Genomic DNA, 27,048 nt, shown 5'->3' with positions numbered 1-27,048 from the left:
AGAAGACGTTTAGTCGTTTTGGGGATGCACAAGTTCACAACTTTCTTAATGCATACGTGACCTGATTCTTTATATTTATGTATTAGGTTACAAAATAATTTGGTTATGGGCATGATTGTCCTACAACAAACATAATATTACAATCGTGCCCTAGTAAGCACGTCAAGCACGCAATCCCAGTTTGGGTCTGGATCAGACCCAAACTGGTCCAGCCCATTTCACGACACTTAATAAGGAGGACCCCATACAAGGTAGGTAATCTCTCTCTCTCTCTCTCTCTCTCTCTCTCTCTCTCTCTCTCTCTCTCTCTCTTGCAGTCGTTGAGATAGAGACGGGGAAATGTGAGTGAGAGAGAGAGAGAGAGAAAGACGAGAGCCAAAGAGGGGAGAAGAGCGAGACCAGAGAGTCGAGGGTTTCAGAAGCGAGACCAGGGGGAGAGAGAGCATCGGGGGGGGGGGGGGGGGGACCCGGTGCCAAGGTTGTTAAATGCGATGAGGCAAAGCGAGGCGTTGAGCCTGTTATGAAGCGAGGCGTAAGCCTCGAGGCATTGAAGCGTAAGCTTCATGATCAAAATAATAAAATATATAATATTAATAAAAGAATAAAAAAATTTAAATAAAAACTACTAATAAACGGCAGTATAAAATAAATACTACTTTGCTATAATTAACTCGTATTATTCATTTTCTTATATGCATGCACATGTAAACCACAATTAAGTTAGACTCATAGTGCAAGATAAAACAAGTTATATCTACAATCACGAAATCATATTGAATACAACGAGGGCTCCGCTCGTATGGTAGGAGTTGTTAGTTCACGTCACCATGTGTTAATACGTTGAGAGATCAAAACCTAATGGAATGTTGTGTAATTCCAACATGCACACACACGTATACTCATTTATCCAACAATTCGTGGTAAAGATCAAGTGCCACCAAATGAAAGCTGAAGGAAACTAATTCCATTAACACATCTAGTGACCGGTGGTTGGGCTTATGTTCAGTTCTTAAAGAGTTCGTTTGAACTAGTAAAATGGGTTTGGTGAGCCGAACACGAACAGCAGGTGTTGAACTCAATTCGGCTCTTACATGCTACTTGAATAATAAAGATTGTATCTTAAATATATTTTACATCCCAACAAGTTCAAATCCTATTGCTTAAAGTCTTGAAACAATGCAATTTCTTTGGCAACTGAGCCAACTCTGAGTTCCCTCAATATGTCTAGAGTTCACTACCTGATTTGCAAACTTGATACTCCCCCAAGTCCCCAACCACCACTCAAATAGTCAAGACCCCAAACACCAAAAGCCCCCCAAAACGCCTTTCACCCATACCCCAAGCAAACCTCAAAACCCTAATCCTCACCATCCAAACAGCCCCACCCCATTTGCCCAATTATGCAACTCCCCTGAACCAAAACCCCTCACACCACCACCAACCAAAACCATAAAAAAGAATGGCTACCAAAACCCACCTCATCCTCAAGACCCTCAGCCACACCACCATCATCACCACCACCTGCAGAAGGATCACCACCACCCCATTCTTCCTTCAAGAGCCGCAACTCCAAGAACCAACAACAACAACAATGCCTTTCTCACTGAACCCATCAACAGGCAGCCCTTTGTACCAGGAGAACTGGTGCAGCCCCCACCCGGACACCCTCCTGTCCCAATCGTTGGTCCCTCTGGGACTCATCGACCAGACGCTGTCGGGGCGGATCCAGGCGTTCTCGCAGACGCTCGACCTCGCCAGCCTCATCAACATCTTCGTCGACTGGATGACCTCGCAGCGGTGGTCTGACCTTGAAGCGCACGCCTTAGAAGCGAAGTGTGCCTCGATGCGAGGCGTGCGCTTCAAGCCTGCAAACGCCTCAGTACCTTGAGCTTGCGCTTCGCCTCTGAGGCGTACGCTTCAGGTACTGAGGCATAAGCCTCTCACAACACTGCCCAGCGCAGTGCGGGACCCAACCCACGGCGTATAGTGTACCTGCAGTGCGCTTGGTACCCATACCTGTGTCAATGCCTGTCGACACGGATACGGCAACCGAACTGCTATGTCATGGTTACACAGGCTGCCAGAGAGGGAAGTGGAATAAGGAAGCTGTAACGCCCCAACTTTTTATAGTAAAAATTTTGGAGTAATTTTTTTTTAATAGCGGAAGTGACAAGTCCAAGCGTCGGGCGAGTTACAGGTAAGCCAGAGAGGTACTAAAATCATTTCATTCATTTATTAAAGCATTAAGTACATCTCATTAATGGAAATACAAATCTAACTATTCAGAGTTTAAACAGGAAACACTGAAAAACTGAGATCTCTTGACTACTTCCAAATACGACGCCACGATGCTCCAACTATGCATTACCTGAAAAATTTTAATGCAGAAGGGTCAGACTCCCCTGTCTGCGTAAGAAGTATTATATTTATATGTTGTGCTCAGTGTCCTGTGTACAAATATGTGCAACATTTGCAGATATCATAATTGTAAAGTTCTAGGCAATATAACTTGCTAAGAAGGAAAATTCCACTGAAATAGGCATGCTTTCTACTTTGCTATGAAACAAGAAAATACCAGGTGTGTGTTCATTATTACACGCATTATATGTTTTTAGCATTTACAAGATCCACTACATGGATTAGAACATAAAATACTCACAAACATCTACGAAAACAATGTAAACTTTTTATGTTTAACTTTCCATTTCCCTATAGATACACATAGGCATTCGACATCGTATCCGACCCTCTCCAAGGTAGATCATGGGTCCGGTAACATACACCGTTCTCTCAGGCGTACCCAGAGCCCGAAGAATCTAGTAACATACACCTTCTTCCAGGTGTGCCCAGACTCTCAAAGGTTTTTATATTTATGTATACATTTAACATTTCTTTAAAACCAGGTGTGAGTCATCGCACAACGAGGAGTCTGGTAACATACACCGTCTTTCAGGTATACCCAGAGCCTTAAAACTTTATGATGTTGCATACACTTTTATTTTTGTTTATTTTCCCGTGTGAGCCATCACACCATAGGGATTTCCCAAAGTCCTGAACCCGCCATTGGATTCACACGACTTGTATGCACTTTCAAGTCAAGGTGCCATAGCACCATCGAAAATTGATATTACACAGGACTCAGCTCAACCCTAGAGCCATAATCAATATTCTAAACTCTAGCTAGGGTGTACACCTCCGCAACCCATGAGCTATGCCAGTCTTGTGGCTTAATTCACTTATTATTATATATATGTATATTTATATATACATATGTATATGTATATTTGTCGCGTATCTTCGTCTACAATCATAGTGACCTATCACATCATGACGACTTCCCGAGTCCTTACGCAATCACGACCACTTTGTTCCCAATATTGAGTCAGGCCATTAATGTAGTTCTTGTCTTGTCACCAGACTTTACAATTAGAGTCAAGTCACTGGTCCTGCCTGCCGTACCCATGTGAACAGGGACCCACTAGCACCTGAAAAGGTTTTTTTTGTTATCGATGTTGAACCTGAGTCAGTAGTACACAGTCACCATCGGGTCCTTCAGGTCATGACAGACCCTATGGGTCCACCATCCGACCCAAACTGTGGCTTCCACCACCGCTGCAACATCACCAATAACCCGTGACACGCAGTTTAGGTGTGATCGATCCATTAGGAGTTTATCATAATAGAAAAATCAAGTTGGGTCCAGCCGACCCTTGCCCATGCCTTTGCACTTGAAGGTTGGTAACCCAGTTTGGTTGGTCTTCGTTACCTTCAACAACATAAAAACGTCAGCGCCCACACCACTAGCATGTTGTCGAAACTGCGAAGGTCACTCGATTAATTAACAGGCCCTGCCGGCAAACACGCTACGCACCACAACTCCAGCCTAACATAGCCCCGGTGCCCCTGGCATGCGTGATGTCTACAGCACCACTGGGAACAGTATATGCTGCCCAGCAAAAAGGTTACAATCCTGGATCTGATATCCGACACCCGAACCCACCAGATCGGGTTAAGACTAGTTGATAACAAGGTCTGCATAGACCTTGTGAATGGCTACTAAGCAACAAATTGGCCCAGCAGAGCCCCATTAGTTTTCCCTTTTTCTTAATTAATATATATATATATATATATATATATATATTCACAGTACAATTCGTTATGAATTTCTGTTTCTAACGCCACTACTTGTTGTTCACGGTTTGCATACTCACCTAAATATGCTTTATCAAAGTTCTTCCTGTCTGATGAAGAACCTAAGGTAGGCAATGGGTACTAGGTTGAGTACAATTATCAACATTTATTATATCTTACAAGAACATGAGTCACGCAATACACGGTTTCCATTTTGTTTCAAATTTTGCATCCTCATTTCAGAATACACAACGAAATCACAGGAAGAAGTAGTTTATATCAGTCACAACATAATTCCAATATTAATTCTGGAATAATCTAAATCTGTCATTAAGGTTTAAACTTCCATTAGACTTAAATTCAAGGTCCCTAGCATACATCTATTTTCAAAATTTTAAAGAGACACAACAAGTAGCAGTTTATATCAGTCAACATAATTCCAATATTAGTTATGGAATAAACTAAACCTGTCAATAAGGTTTACACTTCCATTAGAACGTAAATTCAAGGTCCCACTTTTTTTTTTGAACTTACCACTAAGATGTAGGTTCACGATTAATAGCATGTACCTATGCAAGACAACCAATATATTAGTTTGTTCTGCAGTTTAATGTTCAACAACCTATGTAGGTGTAACTCCATGTTTAACGACACATGCAAAGGTAGGAAAAAACCAAAAATCTAATTTCTTTAACATCTAGGATATACACCTAATAATAATAAGAACCCCTATCGGTTTGAGGTTCAGTCCAAACTGAACCCGTCAATCCCGATTTTGGTTTCATCCTTCTAGATTTTTTTTTTTACAGTGATTTGATAAGACAGCTGAACACGTATGTGTAATTAGCAAGCTAACCATACTACATGAACAGAAATTTTAAACTTGCAATCTTAATGTAAGCAACCCATCCGTGCATGCACCATGTAACGTCATTCCCCAAAATTTTCCTATGCTTCACTCAATGTACAAATACTTGAAATGTGTATTAACCTCATGCTAAACACTAAAACAATGACTGTAACCTACCATATTTTACACCTACGGGTAGGCACCATCCACTGCGTGTGGTGGGAAAATTCTGGGTGGTTGGCTGGATTCATATTAACATCTGTAGGTTCAAGCCGAAAACCCATTTACGAAAGGTTCCAAATAGGCCACATAATGGGGATTTGACCCAACGCTATCAATGGTCGTGACCACCGTAGTAGACAAGTTTTTTTCCACTAGAGTGCAGAAAGTGGGATGCAACATACCCATATCCCAGGGCATTAAACACTCACATATAAAAGCAATACCCCTTACCTCTTCGGAGCTTCTTGCCGGCGATAATGGTGGTTCTCTTTCATTTACGTTGGAGCCCACTTCGTCACAAGGGAGAAGACCGTCGCGTTCGGCTATGGAGGTCGACCACTATGGTGGGAGAGAAGGAGAAAGAGGAAGAACACGTAGAGAGAGAGAGAGAGAAGAGAGAGGGAAGTCCAGCCGTTTTTCCCTTTTTCCCCCATTTAATTTCCTTCCCTACTTAGGGAAGGTTTTGATTTTCAAAAAGAGAACTAATCTCCAGCCCACGTTTTGTGTGGTTTGTTTATAAATTTCCAATATTGCCCCCCCCCTTTACCTCTTTAGCAAACTGATTTTCAATGTTGCTTTATGGGTACCCCTTCATCCCATTTGGTGGAATTCCACTACAAATGTGGAAACGTGGAATGAAGAAGCCTAAGTAGTAGGATTGGTTAAGATCCCACGTTTTTACCCTCTTCTTTATTTATTTATCATTTTTTTTTCCACTAAAGTAAAAATTATCACTTTTCTTGTGCAAAAAGGAAAAATCTGTGCACAGGGGGTTTTGAATTGGGGTCTTCAACCTAAGGGGTAATGAGCCCCACCACTTGTGCTATGTTGTTTTCATTGCAAAGGGTGTGAATTAAATTATATATAACCCTTTCAATTTTGTTCTGGATTTCATAAAAAAAGTAATGTTTTTCACTTCTATGTGAGCGCACCGTGAGTTTTGAACTTGAGATGTGACTCCAAACAATCATGTGCCCTACCACTACACCACACCATCACTTAGTGTTTACTTTTGCAGGAAATTTCCTTTAATGTCATATTTGGACGTTTTACCTTGTTGATGGATTTCTTCCATTTTCAAGTGGGTTTTTCACCCGTTGGTTCTAAACTTGCACTCTCTCACCATAAATGTGCTTCAGATCTCACGCTATTATCTCGAAACCATCGGATTTCTCCACTTGGCCTCGTGAACCGGGTCGGATCATCGGATCTCGCTAAAGTTCGGATCCAAGTACCCTTTCTAGTATTCATTACCAGGTTTGCTCTACTGGCCCGCAAACCTCAAAATCATATTGAATATTTCATAAACCATATTATTTCACATAAACACACGTTTTTATTTCATTGAAAATTTCTTAAAATTCATGGGTTTTACAGAAGCAATGTGGAAACTGAAAGCACAAAGGGAGGGTTTTTTAGGTCCATGCCATGTGGGAAGTAAGAATTGATGTGTAAGCATTTAGAAAGAAAATTACAAAATTACAAACATTTAGAAATAAAAGGATTCAAAAATGTTAAATTGTATGAAACCATAATTATATTAACCAACTAAATTCTTTATCTTCAGAAACATAGAGTATATGTTAATATTACACCAACAGAATCTAAAAGCAACTTCTTATTTTCTCTAGATGCATAGTCATAGATTAGTATGCATGTAGGTGATACAAAGACAAAAGCTTGTATGAACATCTTTACTCAAAATAGAAATTGACCAACTACATTCTCCTTCCTACGAAACCAACCTGGCATTTCTGTGGTGAGGTATTGTTCATTAGTACCATAATAACTAGTATCTAGGCAATAATAAATGAACTTTAGCACAAAAATCTATGAATTATATACTTGAGTGTAATGTTGTGCATGTTCTCACAATGAGAAGAAAATTTTTTAACATTTTAATTTTCCCTTTCAAGGTATTGTCCAAGACCTTTCAAAAGAAATCTTTTTTATGATATAAAAAATCATGTGGGTTGTCATTATCATTTAAATCTAACAAAAATTGTGCCATTACATTAATTTTTAAAATGAAGCAATTTTTTAGTTGCAAAAATGTGTTGGTGTTTAATGGAAGTACAATTATCATGTTCTTGGAAGGGTGGTTCCAGAATCCAGAGTTACCGGAAGCTTCTTAGGTAGGTGAGAAGCATGCTTCCCAGAAACTCGCTTCAGAAGTGCGATGCTCCTCACTTCTGAAACTTCATGAGAATCTCGATTCCCCCCACACTTCTTTTATGCTTCCCAAATGCATTGTTCATGTTTCCTATATGCTTTTCTCACATTTATTTTCATGTTTTCCATGTGCTTTCTCTCATGCTTCCACTCCCCATGTGCTTTCTCTAGATTGGTAATGATTGTTAGATTTGAATAAAAAATTATTTTTTTAGTGAAAAATCATGAAATATAAGAATAATCAATTTTATTTTAGTTTTTATTTGCTTCTTGCTCGATTTCTATTCAGTTCTCATATTACTTAGTTTTTTATTCATGTTTCGCTTTGAAATTGATACTTCGCTTCTCGCTTCCTATAAATTTTAAAATGCCCCGCTTCCGCTTCCCGTATCGTTTCCTGCTTCTGCTTCCTAGTCTGGCAACCTTGGGTGGTTCTCATGACAGGGAAGCAAGCTTCAGAAACACGTAGTTTCTAGCTTCCCTATTGGCTTTCAAGTTTCGATAGCATGTAAAGGATTCTAATAATCATGGCATAAGGATCTGAATAAGCTTCTACTAACAATGGCTCAAACTAATTTGTCTTTTTCTGTTTGGAAAAGATGTTTATCCTAGATGTATCTTGGATTTTATCTTAACAAGTGAAATCTGGATCTTTTATATGTAAAAGGTTTGAAACTGTTCAGTTATGCCACATATTATGTGTATATTTGTTGGTGGTACCTTATAATCAGCAACTTTCAGTTTTCTCAATCCTTGTAATAATTTTCTTTTTGGCTGGTAAAGAGGCAGGATTTACATCTATTTGCCTTCTTCTAATGCATTCATCACTTTAGTAAGCAATTGTTCATCTTGAATTGAGGGTGAGTATGGAATGATGACAACGGCAGTAGTCCAGAACACAATTTCATATGTTGCTATTTTGTCTGAATGTTCATATTTCATATAGTTGCTATTCCAATGTGATAATAAGGTTTTGACTATGTTTTTGATAAAATATCATGTCATGGTTCGATGAGACAGCTGCATCAGAGGAGCTGTGCTACCTTAACCTATGTCACATAGGTGCAGGTGTGGAGGCTGTGACATGGCAATTTAAAAAAACTTGGGTGCAGGGGTGCGGATATATGTGTGTGTGTGTGTGCAATTATGTATACAACATAAATGAAACTGGACTTGGTTAGAGTTAACCAAATCTACTTTTAGACAGAAATGGAACTCAGTGCGGTTGACTTCACCCAACACAAAGGAAGTCAGGACCAACTGTCACATCTACATCAGTGCAGGTGCTACATGGGTGTGCTGCCCAGTTAGAAGTGTCCATGTTACATAGACCTTAACTGAGAGGACTCAGGTTAGACTCCTGTTGTTGGCTATTTGCAAGTTTGGCAAAGATATGATAACATGGTAAAGCATATTTTATTGTACTGCTACTGTCTCTGGCATCACCTGCTGGCACCATGTGCATTTTATCTGCCTATTTGCCTATCTATTTACTTTGGCCAAGATCCCAAAGCCCCATAAGATTGGTGAGGTTTTCATGTCTATCCAATCCATTCAAATAAGATTAGTAGCACACTTCTTTGTTCCACTCATGGTAAAGCATAACCACCAAGCATTAAAAAATATTTAAAATGGCATAATTTAAATAGCTCAAGAACATAGAAGTAAATAACAATAATATGATCTCCTCTAATAGGTTGGACAAGAATTAGAGAACACCACCATAATCATGATAAACTAGTTAGACCCATGTTGATAGGGTTAAATGCGACTCTAAAAGTCATCTGGAAAGTGGAAGGAGGAAACAGCATCACCATAAAAACTTGATGAAAGCTTAAACATTCAACTAAAGTTTAGCAGGAGCTCATGAAAAATATCTTCAAGAGGATCATCTGGAGTGTGACAAGAAACCATATTTGTTATTATTCTTTTGATAAGAATTATATTAGACATATGTCTAATATAAATAAGTACAGAAAAGCACAGAAAAGATAAAGAACAATATAAAATCAATATGGCATACCATTTCAATGGCAATCCTTTATAGTCAAACCAAATGCTATCATCACCAGGAGGGAGAGCATTGCTGAAATGAGGCTTTACAAGAGGCAGTAACAGAGGAAGGTATCCATTTCGAGGACCTAACACCTGTTAAGCATATTGATGGAAATAATTGAAGCAGAAAGATGCATAAGACAGAAATTGATCAAGAAGAAAAAGAAGAACATGTTCACAGAAGAAATCTTCACAAGTGCATACAAAATCGAGCTACCATAATACTCTTTTGAGCAGAGAAAAGATCTGACAAAAGTAAGCCCTTGGTGGGATAAAGTTTTTTTTTTAGTTTAGATTAGGCTAGGATTTTCTGTGTTGGCACTTGGTCTTGCCAATTTTTGTCTGCTAATGGATCGAAAGCCAGAAGGCTTCCGCATTTTTATGTAGGTTCAAGTGTCAACAGAAAAGGGGACACACTCAAGGAAGCACTTTTGCAACATGAAATGCCAGAAAATGGATTACAACCACTCGAATTTTGTTGAAGGTGAGTGTCTGCACCTGCTGTCGTCCCTTCAGCAAGGTACACATGTATGTGTGATTTCAAATAACAAGCGGTGGTGTAGAACCGTGAGGGATGTTGTTCAAGGATGCCGATCTTCAAATTCAGCGTTTACTCTGACAAATCTTTTTATATGTGAGGATGTTTTTTGTAAGGGGCCTTTGATGGTCATGGGTTATGCTCTTTTCTTGCTTCGCTGTTGCAATAATTTGCTATGGAAAGATAAGCCGCCGGATTGGCTACCCCCGAGGGTGATCTTTTGTAATTTTTTTATTTTTTAATATAAAATCGGGGTAAACCCGAGCGTTCTTGTTTAAAAAAAACACTCTTTATTTGGAGAATGTGATCACAGTGACAGCATAGGGCACAAACTGGATCCACCAAAATTTACATGGTGAAATATTTCCTGGTCCCGGATCCAAGGACACCATGTTGATCAATGCAGTATATCTTGTGTCGGCAATGTATCTATATCTCAAGTTATTGAAGACAACAGCAAAGATGTTGAGCATCAGTGGGTTGAGTCAAGTTACTGGAAAAGTAGAAAACCATATACAAGACAAACAAAATAAATAAAATCAAATTAATCCAACACAGAAAAAATGGATACGGGGGAACAAGAAAACCGTACAGAAACTCTAACCAAAAAAATTATAATAAAGACCACTAATATACCCAAATTTGAACACAATAGTGTGCTTCACAATCAAGAAAAATGTTGTAGGCCTAATATAGGATCCAATGAGCTTAATGATGCCCAAATTGTGAAGCAATCAGAAAACGCACCAAAATTTTAACTGGAGCAGCAATTTCCGATAATATCAATATGTCACAATTACAACAAAATCACAGAAACCTAGAACTCCAAGCAGCAGAACCAGCTATAGGATGTTTAAAAAAGATGCCTAGATGATTCGATACCACTAATTGTATATAAAAACTACAAGGCATTCACCAAGAGAAAAGTCATTTGGGTGTTCAAATTTAGGCAATAAAACAGCACATACGCTAAAATCATGGAGAAAACAAAGCGAGCGAATCAAGATAGAAGCGATTACAGAGGCATATACCAATGCAGGAGGAGGAACCGGAAGCGTCGTGACTTCAGACTCATGGAGATGAATCTGAAGAGGAATCGCCCCTTTCCACACGTAGTTTTGGGCTTCTTTGCAATCCATGGCTCCTACCTAACGCGACCTCATGAACAGATCCCTCATACAACCAATCATGTTCTCTCCCCAACTGAACTGCAGCTAACCAAAAGAGTTCAAACGAATGAGAATCTTTTCTTGCAAACGTAGTCCCCTCAAGAGTCTACACAAGTTTAACAAAAAACCATCTCCATTCTCAGTGAAATAATCAAAGAAAACCCAAGTTCCAAACTAAATAGACTACACAAAACAACCAACAATCCCATCACAGAAGCAATCTAACCAGGAAAAGGGTCTCTGTAGTAACCACCAAGAAAATAAAGAGTACACTTGGACCAAAAACATAACTCCGAATTAGACGAAATTATACAATCGTCCAAAACTATTTCGAATAAGGAAAGAAATTATAGGCCGCATCCCAATCCCACGACTCAGAAAACAAGAACGTAAAGAGTTTGGCAAACACCAGAAGAGTTGGTCAATTTTTCCGAGGGTGATGCAAACCGGAGAGAGAGCGGACCTTTTTCGATAGGTGTCTGGATTCGAAGGAATAAGAGGGAAGAATAAGATCTGGAATCAGAAAAGAGAGAGAGAGTTCTGGATTCTTGGGTTGTCAATGAGTCGGACTCGGGCAGACTTAAGTCGGTTCAGGTCCGAACACGACCTTGGTTGCGTCCTGTCTGCACATTGCTAGAAGTGTTCTACAAGAGTCTAGTTTTCATCCCGGGTGTTGCAGAAACCACTATGGAACACCGCGGGACACTCAAAAGGTATACCGTTTGACGAGCGAGAAGCTGTGTTCCATGTTCCAGGAGTTCCAGAGGTCCCTCGTTTGCATCGGGCGAGAACAGCAGCAACCTGCAAGTCTACGCCCGACCTTGCTTAGCACAGGTCAAAATTAGAAGGTAGGGGTGGAAATTGGGTCGAGCAGACTTGAATAAGGGGCCACTCAAACCCAAGTTCGACATAAGCCCAGCCCACTTATTATCAGGTTCGGGCCAGACTCGGGCTACCTGGTCCTTATCGGTTTGGGCCACTTCGAGCACATTCATTTTTATATTTGAGCTGGAACTTGTTTAAGGCCGAATTAGTAGTCGAGCAGGCCCGGACCCGACCCGAATACTATAAGGTTGGGTCTGCAATATGCAGCCTGGGCCTACTCACATCAAGCTGTTTGTCCCATTACCCATCCGATACCCAACCCAATGTTCAAATGGTTGACATTTGACCGGCCTGACCCAGGGCTCATTAAGGCCCAACAAGCCCCACCCAGACCCAGGCATGCCAAAAGCCCGACCCACACTTAGGAATGCCAAAAGCCTGACTAGACGCGGATCGGGTTTGGCCGAGACACTGATCTTTCGGGCTGATTTTCAGCTGGGCTGGTTTGAGCCCTCTATCCCTGACTAGTAAACGGTTCAGGTCAGGACAGTTTCCATTGCAATTTAATTTTGGTCCTGCTCGGACCTGGGCAGTTTACTAGCTGGGCTGAGTTGGAGTCAACAAGGCAGCCCGATTGCACCCTGTCAGAGTACCCAACTACTCATGGGTAGGTGACCCGATGCCGACCCAAAATGGCAGATCCATCTTTAGGGTGGATGGCACACCCGAGTTTTTGATGGCCTAGGTACTTTGTTTACACCATGCGTACCGCAAAAGCATCAGTGTTTTAAAGGTAAGGGCAATTCTATAATTTCCACTAAACAAACGGTAAAGCGGGAAAGAAACAAAATAGAGAAAAACCCACACTTCCTCTGTTCTGCTGCTCTCCACTTCTCAGAGAGAGAGAGATGCCGTTCTTCTCCTTGCCCCTACTTCTCCTCCTCGTCTTCTTCCCATCACCATATTCTCCTCTCGTCTCCTCTGTCTCTCTCGACACGGAAGAATGGAAGTACGCACGTGCGACGTACTACGCGGCCAACGATCCCCTCGACACCCTTGGTAGTCTCTCTCCCCATCTCTTCTTTCCCTCTCTAAAGATTAGGATTCGTTTTCTGTTCCCCTTTTGATTCTTTTTCTGGAGTCTACCCACAAACGAATATAAATCTCTGATTAATTTTTTCATCTCTTTACATGTACCGTACCGATCGATCGATCGATCATGCCGTTGTGGAATGGAATCACGGGAAGAGCAGAGGGCGCGTGCGGGTACGGCGATCTTGGGAAGAACGGGTACGGATTGAGCACGGTGGCGCTGAGCGGATCTCTATTCGGGAAGGGGGAAGGGTGCGGGGGCTGCTACCAGGTGAGGTGCGTGGAGGACCTCCAATGGTGCATCCCGGGGACGTCCATCGTGGTGACGGCCACCAACTTCTGCCCGCCCAACTACGCGCTGCCTGTCGACTCCGGCGGATGGTGCAACCCACCCAACAATCACTTCGTCATGCCCATCGCTGCCTTCCAGAAGATCGCCATCTGGAAGGCCGGAAACATGCCCGTCATCTACCGGAGGTAACCCCAAAAAATCATGCTCTGTCCCCAATAACTCTCTCTCTCTAAATGTTTACGTCCTTTTGTCGTCTCCTTTGTGAGTGAAATGGAATGGTGGTGATTTTCGGGCGGTTATTTTTTGAATGATTGGTTGTTGTTTTTTAATTTATGATCATTTGCTATTAAGTGAATAAATGTGCCCTAATTTTTAAAAGGGTTTCTTGACCAATCACTCTTTCTTTTGAAAGGCAAGCTGGGGTTAGGCAGACCCCTACCAGATATCTCTTAAACCCCATGTAACAAAGGGATTCTAACCTGAGCCTTCAGCTTGGCACAAGACCCCGCTTACCACATGGGATACCACCTCGGTGGTGACACTGATTGTGCCATTTGCAATCACTCTCTCTACAATGATCTGCCATGAAGATTGGACACCATGTCTGCTCACATTGTTGCTAAAAAACAGAGAAATAGTAGGAAACAATTTCACCATTTTTTGAATAATAAAAAAAACCATTTTTTATTGATTTTATTGGCATAAAACCCTAGGTTCTTGTTCATTAGATAGTACACCCAGCTTCAGCCTGGCGGCAAAAGATGTGCATCCCTGAGTTTGGAGTTGGTGACATCCCCTTAACTTGGTGACGATTCACAAGTCACCCCTATCAAATGAGCAAAACCCTCATGATCAATGATTTGACGACTTTCTAAGGTGAATTTTTTTATTTTTAACACAATTATAGAAGCTAAACGAATGCTGCAAATCTCAATGCCGACAAAACTGAATAAGCGATATTGTCACGATAAATTAAAACCTTTTGCGCTTCTCAAGAAAATCTCAGGAAAATATCTGCATATATAAAAAGTTAAAAACTATATATATTAAAACTATGAAGCGAACATGAAAAAGATGGTATCTTCGAAATAGTGTTACTTTAGAATATCTTGTTTTTTAAGAAAATGTTATAATAATACAACCAAAATTTTGATCGTGATGTTTATGGGTCCAGAATGTTAGGTGCCATTGATTAGACTGACAAATGGCAAACATTTATGTATGGGACCTACCTTAGTTACTTGGACCGTTAACAAATGTTCCAAATAAAGTCGGACAAAAGTCGGAGCGTTCAGGAATTTCCTAGTGAGCTTACTTAAAAACGCAGTTCTTACCCAACTAACAAGCAGAAAATACACTAAAAAAGTTTAAGAACACAACTACACGAGTATGCACATGCATGTCTTTGTGACTTTAAACAGATATTTGACAATGATAACTTTAATTTTCCTGTTAAATGACCAACATGCCCTTTGGCTAAAAACCTGGTGTGGATGCTAGAATGCGTATGTGAGAAAGTGACTAATTTCCTTGCCATGAATGATGTCAAACAGGGTCAAGTGTGTGAAGGCAGGAGGGATTCGCTTCACCATTAACGGCTTCGGTTTCTTCTACTCTGTCCTCATCACCAATGTCGCCGGTGCCTGAGACGTCGTCGCCATGAAGATAAAGGGCTCCAACACAGGGTGGTTGCCCATGGGGAGGAACTGGGGGCAAAACTGGCATTGTAACGCGGACCTCAAGCATCAGGCACTCTCATTCGAGGTCACCACTAGTGATGGGAAGACCCTTGCCTCTTATAACGTTGCGCCATCCACTTGGGAGTTTGGTCAGACGTTTGAAGGGAAGCAGTTCCCTTCATGAAAAATCTCATGTTTGTAGTCTTTTTTTTTTCTTTACTTTTGTGGCCGTTATTACGGGTGATAGGGTTAGTTATGGAAGAAAGATAAAAGGGGTAAGAAAGGTTGTGTAACATGCTGTCGTGGTGGATGTTGAGTAATTAATATGAAAGGAATATCTTTTTATGTGGCGCCTACTCTAAGCTTTCTCCCACTTTTCGTTACTTTACGAGCCTAATGATCTCTCTCGCTCGCTCTCAGATCCCAAACGAGGAAAGCGACATGTATAAATAAGTTCCAGGAGTTAGTCTACACGCAATTTGTGATGTTCGAGTTGGTCTAAGGCGCCAGATTAAGGTTCTGGTCCGATAGGGCGCGGGTTCAAATTACACTTTCAACACTCATTCGTACAATTTTGTCTCCAGCGTCCGTCTTTTTTTTGCATTTGCTATGAAAGCAATAAATCAGAGGCATATGTTGCCAAATAAGTTGAGATGGCCGAGTTGGTCTAAGGCGCCAGATTAAGGTTCTGGTCTGAAAGGGCATGGGTTCAAATCCCACTCTCAACACGTAATCGATCAATCGTTTGCTATGAAAGTAAGAGATCAGGCACATATTGCCATATAAGTTGAGATCAGTGTTGTGAGAGGCGAACGCCTGAGGACCTAAAGCGTACGCCTCACAGGTGAAGCGCAAGCTCAAAGAATTGAGGCGTTCTAGTGAGGCGTTTGCATGCTCGAAGCGCACGCCTCACTTCTAAGGCGTGCGCATCATGTACAACCCACGAAAATAAAAAACACAGGGAGGGGGTTCTTTTAAACCTTCATTCCCCCCCCCCCCCTTTCCCTTTTCGTGCCTCCCCCAACCCTCTTTAAAAATCGCAGAGGGGAGGGAGGGCTTTCTCAGCATGCACCTCCCTCCTTCTCTCCTCTCCTCGTCTCTCGCTCCCAGCGTTGATGACCTCGCATTCGACGCCTCTCATGGGAGTCGATGCCTCCTCCTCCCTCGTGTTTCGATCAACACTGTCGCTGGCGACCTCTAAGGTACGCACCCTCTCTACCTTTGTCTACTTCTTCTCCTTCTCCCCCCTTTCTTCTATGTTCGTTGGGAGGCCAACAAAGGGCTTGTGGCCCCCTGCCACACCTCCCCTCTCTCTCTGCATACGTCGGGGGGGGGGGCAGCAGGAGGTCAATGGCCCCCTATCGTGCCTTTCACCTCTATCTCCCTTTCTGTTTTTGGCAGGCAGGGGCTTGCTCCCTACAGCTTATGGGATCCTGGCAGCTATGGTTGCTGGTTATGTTCAAAACGTATTTTTTAATGATGCTTTAGAGGCTTTCAGTCAAATTTTGGAATCATAAGTAAGGCCAAATTCGATTACATTGGTGAGCGTTCTTCCTGGCTGTGCAAATTTGGATCAACTCTACCAAGGAATGTTGATTCATGCTTATGCATTTAAGTTAGGATTGGATTCAGAAATTTCTTTGGTGAATGCTTTGATCTCGATGTATTCAAAATGCAAGAATGTTGATATTGCTAGGTCTTTGTTTGATAGGATGCATGTTAGAAACTTAGTTTCTTGGAATGCCATAATCGCTGCTTATAAAAACAATGATGAGGGCAGGAAAGCTATCAGGCTATTCAGACGAATGCAGACTGAGGGTGTTGAGTGTGATTACATAACAATGGTTAGTGTAATTGTCGCATGTGCTAGGTTAGGGGCTCTAAACACAGGGAGACAGATGCATGAGTTAGTAGGAATGAAGGGATTTGATTCCAACCCCTCAATTAGTCATGCACTTCTTGACATGTATGCAAAATGTGGTAGTGTAGAATTGGCACATAAAGCATTTGATAATTTAAATCATAAAAGTATTGTATCTTGGAGTGTTATGATTGGGGCATATGGAGCACATGGACATGGTAGGGATGGCCTTTTGCTCTTTGATGACATGCAGAACCAAGGAGTGAAGCCAAATTGATGCAATAACACGATGTAGACTCGGTATGCACCGATCCACGACCCAAGATCCAATCGGATCTTGACACATGCTGAAGCTTATTCGATAATAAATCTGAACAAGACTCTGGGATAATAGAATTTTGGACCCCGAACACTCAGTTTTGACAAATGTGGTCCAAATTAAAGTTTTGTGCAACTTGCACAGCTTTTCAACGAATCTGCAATCACTGGATTCGAATCAGCGATGACCGTTCTACAGACTCGAAACTGGGACTGACGAACAAGGCTTTGATAGACTTCTGGATTCTGTGAACAGTCTGTTCGATGGGATTTTCGACCCTGCAAACAATAGAGTTTATGAAAACTTCAAACTGAGAAATCGAAGGTCAGATCCAGACCTTTCTAACGAACTAAAACTTGAATTTTTTTGAGTTTTCTATGAGCCACTACGAATTTTTGAATTCTGAAAATGGTGTGAATTATTGATAAAAGAACTAGAAATTCCACTATTTGATAGCAACAAAGTTTGATATTTTTGAGGCATCTAAACGAAAAATCAATTAAAACTCAAAACATGAAAATTTTAGATTTAGATTCTAGCTTTCTACAAAATCAAACAAAATAAATTTTCATATAGGGAATCTCCAGATAATTAAAAATTACCGAATACCACTAGGAGTGTTCTGAAACAAATAAATGACAATGGATTTTTGTCAGTTTGAGACTTTGACAGCACTTTTCAGGGACTCAAATTGTCGATTCATGAAATTATTTCAACTACAAAGTTATAGGAAAATATCTTAGCTTTCCGAAAAGCTAAAGAACGCCAGAAACAGACTAGTATCGAGGCTGATACGATCAATTTTTTGGAGTTATTTGTGACAACTCAAGATTCGAGAATCTGGGTTTTGACAGAAAAAATCTGAGTTATATAATAACCAATAAAATTGGATATTTGTGAACAATAGAATCACTCCATAATATAAAAGACTTCTATTCATTCACTAAAAAAACAACACATAACCTATTGCAACTTTCATGCAATCTTCAACGAGAAACACAAATCACATATGATCAAAATAACAAAAATGAAAACACATGAACCAGTGAATAATATCTGGATGAATATGGTAATGGGTGTTGTTGGGAAGGAACCGACACCAATGGGGATTCACGAACAGTAGACCAAACAAATAGCAACCACGAACCCAAGTGCCAACACGCCAATGGTGATCTTCACAAGAGCACCTTCAACGCCAAAAATGAAGTTTGGTTCTTCTTTCACAAAAAATGTCTTCTTTCTAGAACCAGTCACACCAAAATACATTTTTTCCTCTCTCTAAAACCAGTCACACAACAAATTTCAAAAATGAAGAAGCCTCCCCCTCTCCCTTGGTCGACCTCCACTCATAAAGGTTCTGGAGCATGTGGAAGAGCCACATTAAAGAGACAATTGGCCTTCTCAAGCCATGCTCTAAAAAAAAATATTTGACTGGACTATTTTTGGCTAAGGCTATTAAGGGACCAACATCCATATTTGAATTGGACTAGTCATGGATGGATTTTGAATGAGGTCCAAGATGGACCACTCTAAAAGGGCGCAACTAGGACCCATTTTGGAAACAGATCTTGATCCAGATCCAAATATGCAGCAAACTGGATCCTGCACAAAACACATTAAAAAATGCAAATGCGAAAAAAATAAAAACTACCCGCATTCCTCATACACCCTCTAGTACCACAAAAAAGATCCTACAGGGCACCAGAACTATCCAGATCTGTAGAATCTGGCTCCTAAAAAAATAAAAAAAGATTACAAATAAAAACATATTTAATGCAATTCCTCATATGCCAAAATGTAATCGAATAATAAAAATACAATCTCTGAGAAAGATGCAAAATATCTGAGATATTATAGCACGATAATTAAAATGGGTCTGGGTTGTCAAAGATCCAATTAGACTCTGATAGTCCTGCTCGATTGGATCTGCTCTGAATCGCATCCTGGATTGGATCTTGAGAATTGGATTTGGATCCAATTCGTCTTCAAAGCTCGGATCTTCAGGATGCTCTACACCACAAATGCTTTTACTTTCACGATCATTTTAACTGCTTGCAATCATGCACGTCTTGTGAAAGAAGGATGAAAGCATTTTGATAGCATGAGAAGAGATCACGGCCTTGTACCTGATCTTGAGCACTACACATGTATAGTGGACCTTCTTGGTCGTGTTGGTCGACTGGTTAAAGCATATGATTTCATCGAGAAAATGCCAATACAGCCTGAAGCTGGTGTTTGGGCAGCCATGCTTGGTGCTTGTAGAATTCACCACAACGTGGGTACACATGAAAGGGAAGCTACCCATATAACCTTGCTACTAAACCCCAATAGCTCCAAGGTTAGTTATGACAAAAAGGTTGGGTTGGATGGGATTTCTACTCTCCTTTTGGTGGTTGACATAAATGAATTGGCATTATTGTTTAGCTAATTCATGGGAGATAGGACACAACCTCAAGACGGTTATGATTATGGTGATGAAGTTTCAGTCACCATCTTGGCCCCCAATGATAGCTTCTTTCTTCTATATAAAGGAAATTATTTTTAAAGCTAAAAAGGACGGTAAATGACTGCATGCGAGAGAAGGAAAAGAGGCAATTATTTAACATGGGACTGTGTAGGAATGCTAGTTAGTCAATCTTTTGAGATGTCATTTCATGGATGTTTGGTTCTTTTGCTTAGTGGATGGCCGTGAGAATGTGTAGACTTGGCGCATGAGGAGCACCAATGATTAGGAAGGAGAGTTGGGCTTGTTGGCGAGGGACCACAATACTAGCTAATGGATGAGATGCTAACACATCATTTTGTTGGTTTTTAAAGCTTGATTATTGCTAAAAAAGAAAAAGGGTGTACCTTTAAGCATATATTCAACCAAAGTCTTCAATAATCAAGAATATTTGGAAATGAGATGAAAAAGAAAAGGAACTAGTGCGTCGAATGTTTGAATGAAATCCACTGCCTTATAAGAGTATGTTTTAAGAATACTCTTATGAAAAATTTTGGGAAACTTAAGAATAGTCCCGTATTGAGCGTGATTTTATATTTTTTTATTATTATTATACATGAGTACTATTTGGATTGGATGATAGAGATGCTTTTAAATATATGTTTTCTTGATTGTGGATTGTATTGTTTAAAAAAAAATCTAATTTTGTGCAGGTGGTTGTTTATCTTAAAAACAATGACAAGGACATATCCAGCTTGGAAGCATTGTTTTGAAGAAGATTTGAATGATAAGGAAAAAAGAGGAAATTTGGTATATAAGTATTGTAAGGTAGTTTATAAAGGTGGTATAGCAAGAATAAAAGAACATCTAACTGAAACTCACAGGGGTGCTAAACCATGTGATCGTGCACCAAATGAGGTGACACAATTTTTTGCAAAATACTTGCAAAAGAAGAAAGAAGAAAAACAACAAGAAAAAAATATATTACAAAGTGGTATGAATGAAAACTTTACTCAGGGACTAATGAGTGGTGAACTTTCTTCTCCAACTACTAGTAGAGTTGGAAGTTCACAAACAAGAGGCCCTATGGATCAATTTGTGAGTTCAGAAGCTCGTCAGACAACGATAAATAATGCATTTAAAAAAGAAGAAAGAAAAAAAATATGTTATGCTATTGGGCAATTTTTTTTGCAAATGTGTTATCATTTAATTTGTGCAATAGTCGATATTTTGAATCCATGTGTGAAACTATTGCTAATTATGGTTGAGGATTTAAACCACCAAGTTATCATGAGATGAGAACTTGGATTTTAAAATATGAAGTAGATAAAACTCAAATTATGTTGGAGGACTACAAAAAAACATGGGCAAGAACTAGTTGTACTATAATGGTAGATGGTAAAAGTAGAAATTTGATTATTTTTCTTGTGAACAATCCTTCAAGTACAATCTTTTTGAAGTCTTGTGATATTAGTGGAATAAGAAAGACAGTTGATAATGTGGTAAAGTTATTTAGTGAAGTTATTAAAGAAGTCGGAGAATATAACATAGTACAAGTAGTTACAGATAATGCAACAAATTACTAGGCTGCAAGTTTGAAGTTAAAAGATATTGAAGCTTTTCAACATATTTTTTGGATACCTTATGCAGCGCATTGTATAAATTTGATACTTGAAGACATTGGTAAGATACATTTGCATAAACGAGTAATGGAAAAAGCAAAGATTGCAACTATATTTATATATGGACATGCATGACTTTTAAATTTGATGAGAATATATACAAATGGTAAAGATCTCTTATGTCCAGCTATTACTCATTTTGAAACTTCTTATCTTACTCTTCAAAGTATTGGTGTAAACAAAAAGGCATTAAAGAATATGTTCTTATCTCCAGAATTTTAAGATAGTGAGTATTATATCAAAAATCCAAAAGGTAAAGAAGTAACACACATTGTCATTGAAGATAAAAAAATTTGGAAAGCAATTGTTTATATTATCAACGTCACATTACCTTTGGTGAAAGTATTGAGAAGGGTTGATTCAGATGATAAACCAGTTATGAAATTTTTGTTTAATGATATGAGAAAGGCAAAGTAAGAAATATCTCATAATGTAGGCAATGATAAGAGCAGCTATATAAAAATTTGGGATATTATTGACAAGAGGTAGGATAATCAAATGCATCATTGCTTACATTCTGCAGGGTATTTTCTAAACCCACACTTTCATTATGATGATGATTGTGTAAAAGATAAAAAAATTAAAACTGGGTTTATGGAATGTTTAGAAAAAGATAGTTCCCAATATAGAATAACATTGTGAGATTTTGATTCAGCTTGATACATATGAAAATGCAATTGGTTTGTTTGGTAGACCAGAGGCAATTGGCATAAGAAAGAGAAAAAATCCAGGTATGTATTTTTCTTTATATTGTCTTAATTTCAATTCTAATTGATCTATTTTTTTTCTTACTAACATTATTTTTTATTTTATTTTCTGAGCTGATTGGTGGAATACATTTGGTGATGAAACAAAAGAATTGAAAAACTTTGCAATGCGAGTGCTGAATCTCACATGTAGTGCATTAGGATGTGAGTGTAATTGGAGCACTTTTTCTTTGGTAAATAAAGATATTTTCATATTATTGATTGTTCATTGTTGCATAATATATTGTAGATTTGTAATTATATAAAATTTTAATTTATAGGTACATACAAAAAGGCGAAATCACCTTGAGCAAGAAAAACTCAATGCTTTGGTGTTTATCTTGTACAATGTGAAGTTGAAAGAAGATATAAGAAGGAAGACAGTTGAGGATCCTTTGTGTCTTGAAAATATTGATTCTGATGACGAGTGAATTATAGAAAAAGAAAATCCAGTTTTGCCACAAAATGCATTAGAAGATTCTTGGTTGGATCTAGCTTTTAATTTGGATGATATAAATGTTACTCATTTTGAGACTTCATCAAGCTTAACTAAGAAACGTAAAAAGGATTCATCTTCATACAAGATGCATGCTAATAAAGATATGTCTTGTATTATATAAATCTTATACTTTTGTAATTTTAAATATTAATTTTGTTAATATTTTGGGATGAAGTTAAAAGAAAACAAGTAGAAGATTCAAAAAATGAGAGTGAATAATGAAGAAACTGAAGATGAAGATGAAGAAGAAACTATCCCATATATGGATGATTCAAATGAAGATGAGCTGTCAAGTCCTAGTGAAGATAATTTTGTTGAAAATATTTGATATTATTTAAGGCTTATGACTTGTTAAATATTTGATATTATTTAAGACTTGTGACATTGAAAATACTTGACTTTATGTTATTTGCCTTTAAGGAGACATTTAAGACTTATGACTTGTTAAATATTTGATGTTATTTGACTTGAAAAGGTATCTTGTTTACTTTTGTTAAATATTTGAAGAGATATTTTTAATTTTATTTATTCATTTGTGATTCTGTGAATGTTAGTTTTGTACAATAGTGGAGGAATTAACTTATTTTATATTAATTGTGCATTTGAACTCTATTATTACAACAAAAATTTTGTGCATACAAGGTATTTCTAGAACAGGTCGATTTGGAGATGGCCCCACATGTATTCAATATGTTTTCATGATTGTAGATATAACTTGTTTTATCTTGCACTATGAGTCTAAATTAATTGTGGTTTACATGTGCATGGATATAAGAAAATGAATAATACGAGTTAATTATAGGAAAGTAGTATTTATTTTATACTATCGTTTATTAGTAGTTCTTATTTAAAATTTGTATTATTTTATTAATATTATATATTTTATTATTTTGATCACGAAGCTTACGCTTCAATGGCTCAAGGCTAATGCCTCGGCTCAACGCCTCGCTTCGCCTCATTGCATTTAACAACCTTGGTTGAGATAACCGAGTTGGTCTAAGGCACCAAATTAAGGTTCTGGTCCGAAAGGGCATGTGTTCAAAGCCCTCTCTCAACACGCAATCGTACGATTTTGTCTATGACATCCGTCTTTTTTTTTTGTGTTGCCATGAAAGTAAGAAATTAGGCACATATTGTCAAATAGGTTGAGATGGCCGAGTTAGTCTAAGGCGCCAGATTAAGGTTATGGTCCGAAAGGGCGTGGGTTCAAATCCCATTCTCATCAGTTATTCGTTCAATTTTGTCTCCGACGTCCGTCTCTCTCTTTTTTTGTTTGCTATGAAGGTAAAAAATCAGGCACTTATTGTCAAATAGGTTGAGATGGCCGAGTTGGTCTAAGGCGCCAGAGAGGGCGTGGGTTCAAATCCCGCTCTCATCAGTTATTCGTTCAATTTTGTCTCCCACGTCCGTCTCTTTTTCTTTTTGTTTGCTATAAATATAAAAAATTAGGCACATGTTGTCAAATAAGTTGAGATGGCCGAGTTGGTCTAAGGCGCCAGATTAAGGTTCTGGTCCGAAAGGGCGTGGGTTCAAATCCCACTCTCAACAGTTATTCGTTCAATTTTTTTGTTTGCTATGAACGTAAAACATCAGGCACTTATTGTCAAATAGGTTGAGATGGCCGAGTTGGTCTAAGGCGCCAGATTAAGGTTCTGGTCCGAAAGGGCGTGGGTTCAAATCCCACTCTCAACAGTTATTCGTTCAATTTTGTCTCCGACGTCCGTCTCTCTTTTTTTTTTTGCTATGAAAATAAAAAATCAGGCACATATTGTCAAATATGTTGAGATGGCCGAGTTGGTCTAAGGCGCCAGATTAAGGTTCTGGTCCGAAAGGGCGTGGGTTCAAATCCCACTCTCAACACGCATTTTTGCAAATTTTTTCTCTGACGTCCATCATGTTTTTTTCTTCATAATAAATCAGTCATATAATTTATCAAGTTCAGATACCCGAGTTGGTCGAAGGCGTCAGTTTAAGCATCTGTTCCAAAAGGCGTGTGGTTCAATTCCTACTCTCAACATTGATATCGTTTTTACTTTTTCGTCTCCGCGTCTTAACCATGAAATTATATAAAAACCAAAATCTTGCGTTATCTTTAATCATCAATTTTTGAATATCTTAAAAAACCTGCATGTATGATATAACGACATAATTCAAAACTTATTTTCCACGTATATCATATCTATATCTACAAGGTTTGATGAACAACAATGCTCAAAATTTTTAAAAGAATTGAAGCTTCTTATTAGGTGGGAGTAGGTGCTTTGGGAGAACCCTATCATATATATATATATATATATATATATATATATATATATATATATATATATATATATATATATAGAGAGAGAGAGAGAGAGATTTCTTTTATATTTCATTTGTTTCCCTTTTTATTGTTTTTTTTTAATTAAACGCAACGGCGTGACAAGGTCACCTTTTGCTTGGGTGGGAAGTCAGGATCTTCGAATGAGTAAGAAACTCACTCCACGAATGACCTGATCCGCATCCTTTTACAAGGCGTTTGTACCTCATAGCACAAGAAAAAAATGTATAATCCCAATTTAAAAACAAAAAATGGTGAAGGAGAATTTAGTGAGAAAAATTTAGATAAAATGTCGATGTCTTCTAATTGAGGCTTGTTTTTCAAATTCACCTTCTTATCACATCATTTTTCCTTTTCCTTGCTCCCAGATTTTTAGGGTTAGCAATTCCTTACATGTGGATGCAAGCATGGGTTTATCAAAATATTGATTATTGGTCTTCTTTGTACATCAATGTGCCCAGCAATGCCTTGAAAGACCTTGCACAAATTGAGATGATGACATGATGTGAACGCCATATTGGCTTGCTATTGCTTGTGAATCAGTTGTGATGATCTTCATTTGATTCAAACTTGGCTCGTTACTCCTAACATAACTACTTGAGATTAGGGGTGTCAATGGGTCTGGTATGACCCCGATTTGAACTTGTACTGGATCCAATACGATCTAGTTTTGATAACAAAAACGAAATTTAATTAAAAATTTGGATCAGAAACATAGCGTATGATCTGTATATGAACCAGGGTATGGTTTATGAAATTTCATTTCAGACCCGGCCTAAGTTCCAATTGAGATCCACTTCAATGTGAAAAAACATAAAATATATTATTTTACTGGGTATGGTTTTTCATATGGTTGGTCTGCTCGGGACCTGGGCTCAAACTCGTATCAGCACCTCAGAGTCAGATCCGGATCTGGACCTGCTTGAGTCTGTTGATGGTCCAACCTGTAGCCACCCCTACCTTTAGACGTACCTATAGATGCGTTCAACATGTTATACATGCTTATTGGCACTACAACAAAAGAAGGAAACAGTGGCAATTTGGGAAATTGCCACTGTTGATCGAAAAGGTGCTATAGGGTATCTACAGCGGCAGTTCAAAACTGCTCCATGGGAATCACAATTTGTATTATGTTGTTTGGGTGTATTTTTTAAAAAAAATTGTGAAGTTTTGTTTTGTTGTGGACCGTTAGTTTTCAAGCTCTTGTAAAAAAAAAATTGTGTAGAAGTCACAATTACATGATCGTCATTAAAAAAAAGTCACAATTACATGATCCAATGCATGCTTTCTATTAAACAAACTTTGTACACCATATCTTTAGGATTTGATCCATAAAGGCATTTCAAAACGTAAGAAAATTGCCCCAAAGGGGTTTGGGATAGTGGGATGGGACCTAAGCCATGGTCTAGGTTCAAATCCCATAGGTGTTATCCCTTGCGTAAGCCAAAGTATGGCTACTCCCTTGGGGCAAAGGGTAAGCCTATAGAGTTTTACGCTGCCACGACAGTGATTGTAAGTATGGCAGGCAGAGCCAACACGGTTAAGTCTTTGAGCCTCAGGTGGTAATCAAAACAAAAATTGTGAGAAAATTAGTAGTTTTTATTGAATAGAACATTCAGTCAATTTGACTCTATATATATATATATATATTAATGAAAACGTATCCAATAGAAAACCTCCCAAACCTACCCAATAAGAAACATTTTATCGGATTTTTGGTGTTTTTTCAAAATTTTGACTTTACATATATATTCAGTATGATTGATTTACTATAATCAATACTTGGATCCATAGTGACAAACGTTTTAAACGATAATTTCTCATTTTTCAAAAACTAACAAGAAATTAAATTTTTTTCATAAATCTCGCATTTTTTGGCAAAATCTCTACAATAAAAAAATAAAATAAAAAATAAAAATATATTTTTATAAGAAAATATTAATAAAAAATATTTAAAAATAAAAATACACATTTTTTTTGTGATAAATAGCCATTTAAAATGTAAATATCGCGTTTAAATCACAATATTTATGTTTTTCCATAAATCTCGCGATATTTTGAAAATCTTGCAAGAAATTGCCGTTTTAAACTTTCAGTCAATTTCTCGCGATATTATCGTGAGATTTTCATAAATCTCGTGATATTTGTTGCTA

General features: G+C 38.6%; 1 protein-coding gene, 4 non-coding genes and 1 pseudogene across 7 annotated transcripts in view; 5 read left to right on the top strand and 1 right to left on the bottom strand.

Annotated features, from left to right (window-relative positions):
- Nucleotides 1-11,642, bottom strand: part of LOC149817938 (autophagy protein 5-like) — a 93,103-nt gene extending 81,461 nt beyond the window's left edge. For 2 of the 3 annotated variants that reach the window (XM_089984592.1, XM_089984590.1), the window contains exons 1-3: nt 11,601-11,642; nt 11,000-11,176; nt 9,399-9,523 (exon numbers count right to left, since the gene is read on the bottom strand). In XM_089984592.1, coding sequence (XP_089840718.1) covers nt 9,399-9,523; nt 11,000-11,107 — 233 coding nt within the window. In that variant the 5' untranslated portion in view covers nt 11,108-11,176; nt 11,601-11,642. Of the gene's footprint in view, nt 1-9,398; nt 9,524-10,999; nt 11,177-11,546 lie in introns of all 3 variants that reach the window. The other variant, XM_089984591.1, reaches the window with a different exon arrangement.
- A 1,228-nt stretch (nt 11,643-12,870) lies between these two features.
- On the top strand, nt 12,871-15,209 carry LOC149817937 (expansin-A13 pseudogene; annotated as a pseudogene).
- A 463-nt stretch (nt 15,210-15,672) lies between these two features.
- On the top strand, nt 15,673-15,753 carry TRNAL-AAG (transfer RNA leucine (anticodon AAG)). Its single transcript has one exon. It is a non-coding gene; the product is annotated as a tRNA-Leu (tRNA).
- Nucleotides 15,754-24,042: 8,289 nt separating this feature from the next.
- On the top strand, nt 24,043-24,123 carry TRNAL-AAG (transfer RNA leucine (anticodon AAG)). Its single transcript has one exon. It is a non-coding gene; the product is annotated as a tRNA-Leu (tRNA).
- Nucleotides 24,124-24,186: 63 nt separating this feature from the next.
- TRNAL-AAG (transfer RNA leucine (anticodon AAG)) lies at nt 24,187-24,267 on the top strand. The gene has a single exon. It is a non-coding gene; the product is annotated as a tRNA-Leu (tRNA).
- An 87-nt stretch (nt 24,268-24,354) lies between these two features.
- TRNAL-AAG (transfer RNA leucine (anticodon AAG)) lies at nt 24,355-24,435 on the top strand. The gene has a single exon. It is a non-coding gene; the product is annotated as a tRNA-Leu (tRNA).
- Nucleotides 24,436-27,048: the final 2,613 nt, after the last annotated feature.

The sequence above is a fragment of the Nuphar pumila genome, chromosome 13, assembly GCF_984573655.1.
Source record: "Nuphar pumila chromosome 13, dmNupPumi1.hap1.1, whole genome shotgun sequence".
In the NCBI taxonomy this organism is placed as follows: Eukaryota; Viridiplantae; Streptophyta; class Magnoliopsida; order Nymphaeales; family Nymphaeaceae; genus Nuphar; species Nuphar pumila.
The sequence above is the reverse complement of the archived record's forward strand: the minus strand, read 5'-3'. Positions and strand labels throughout refer to the sequence as shown.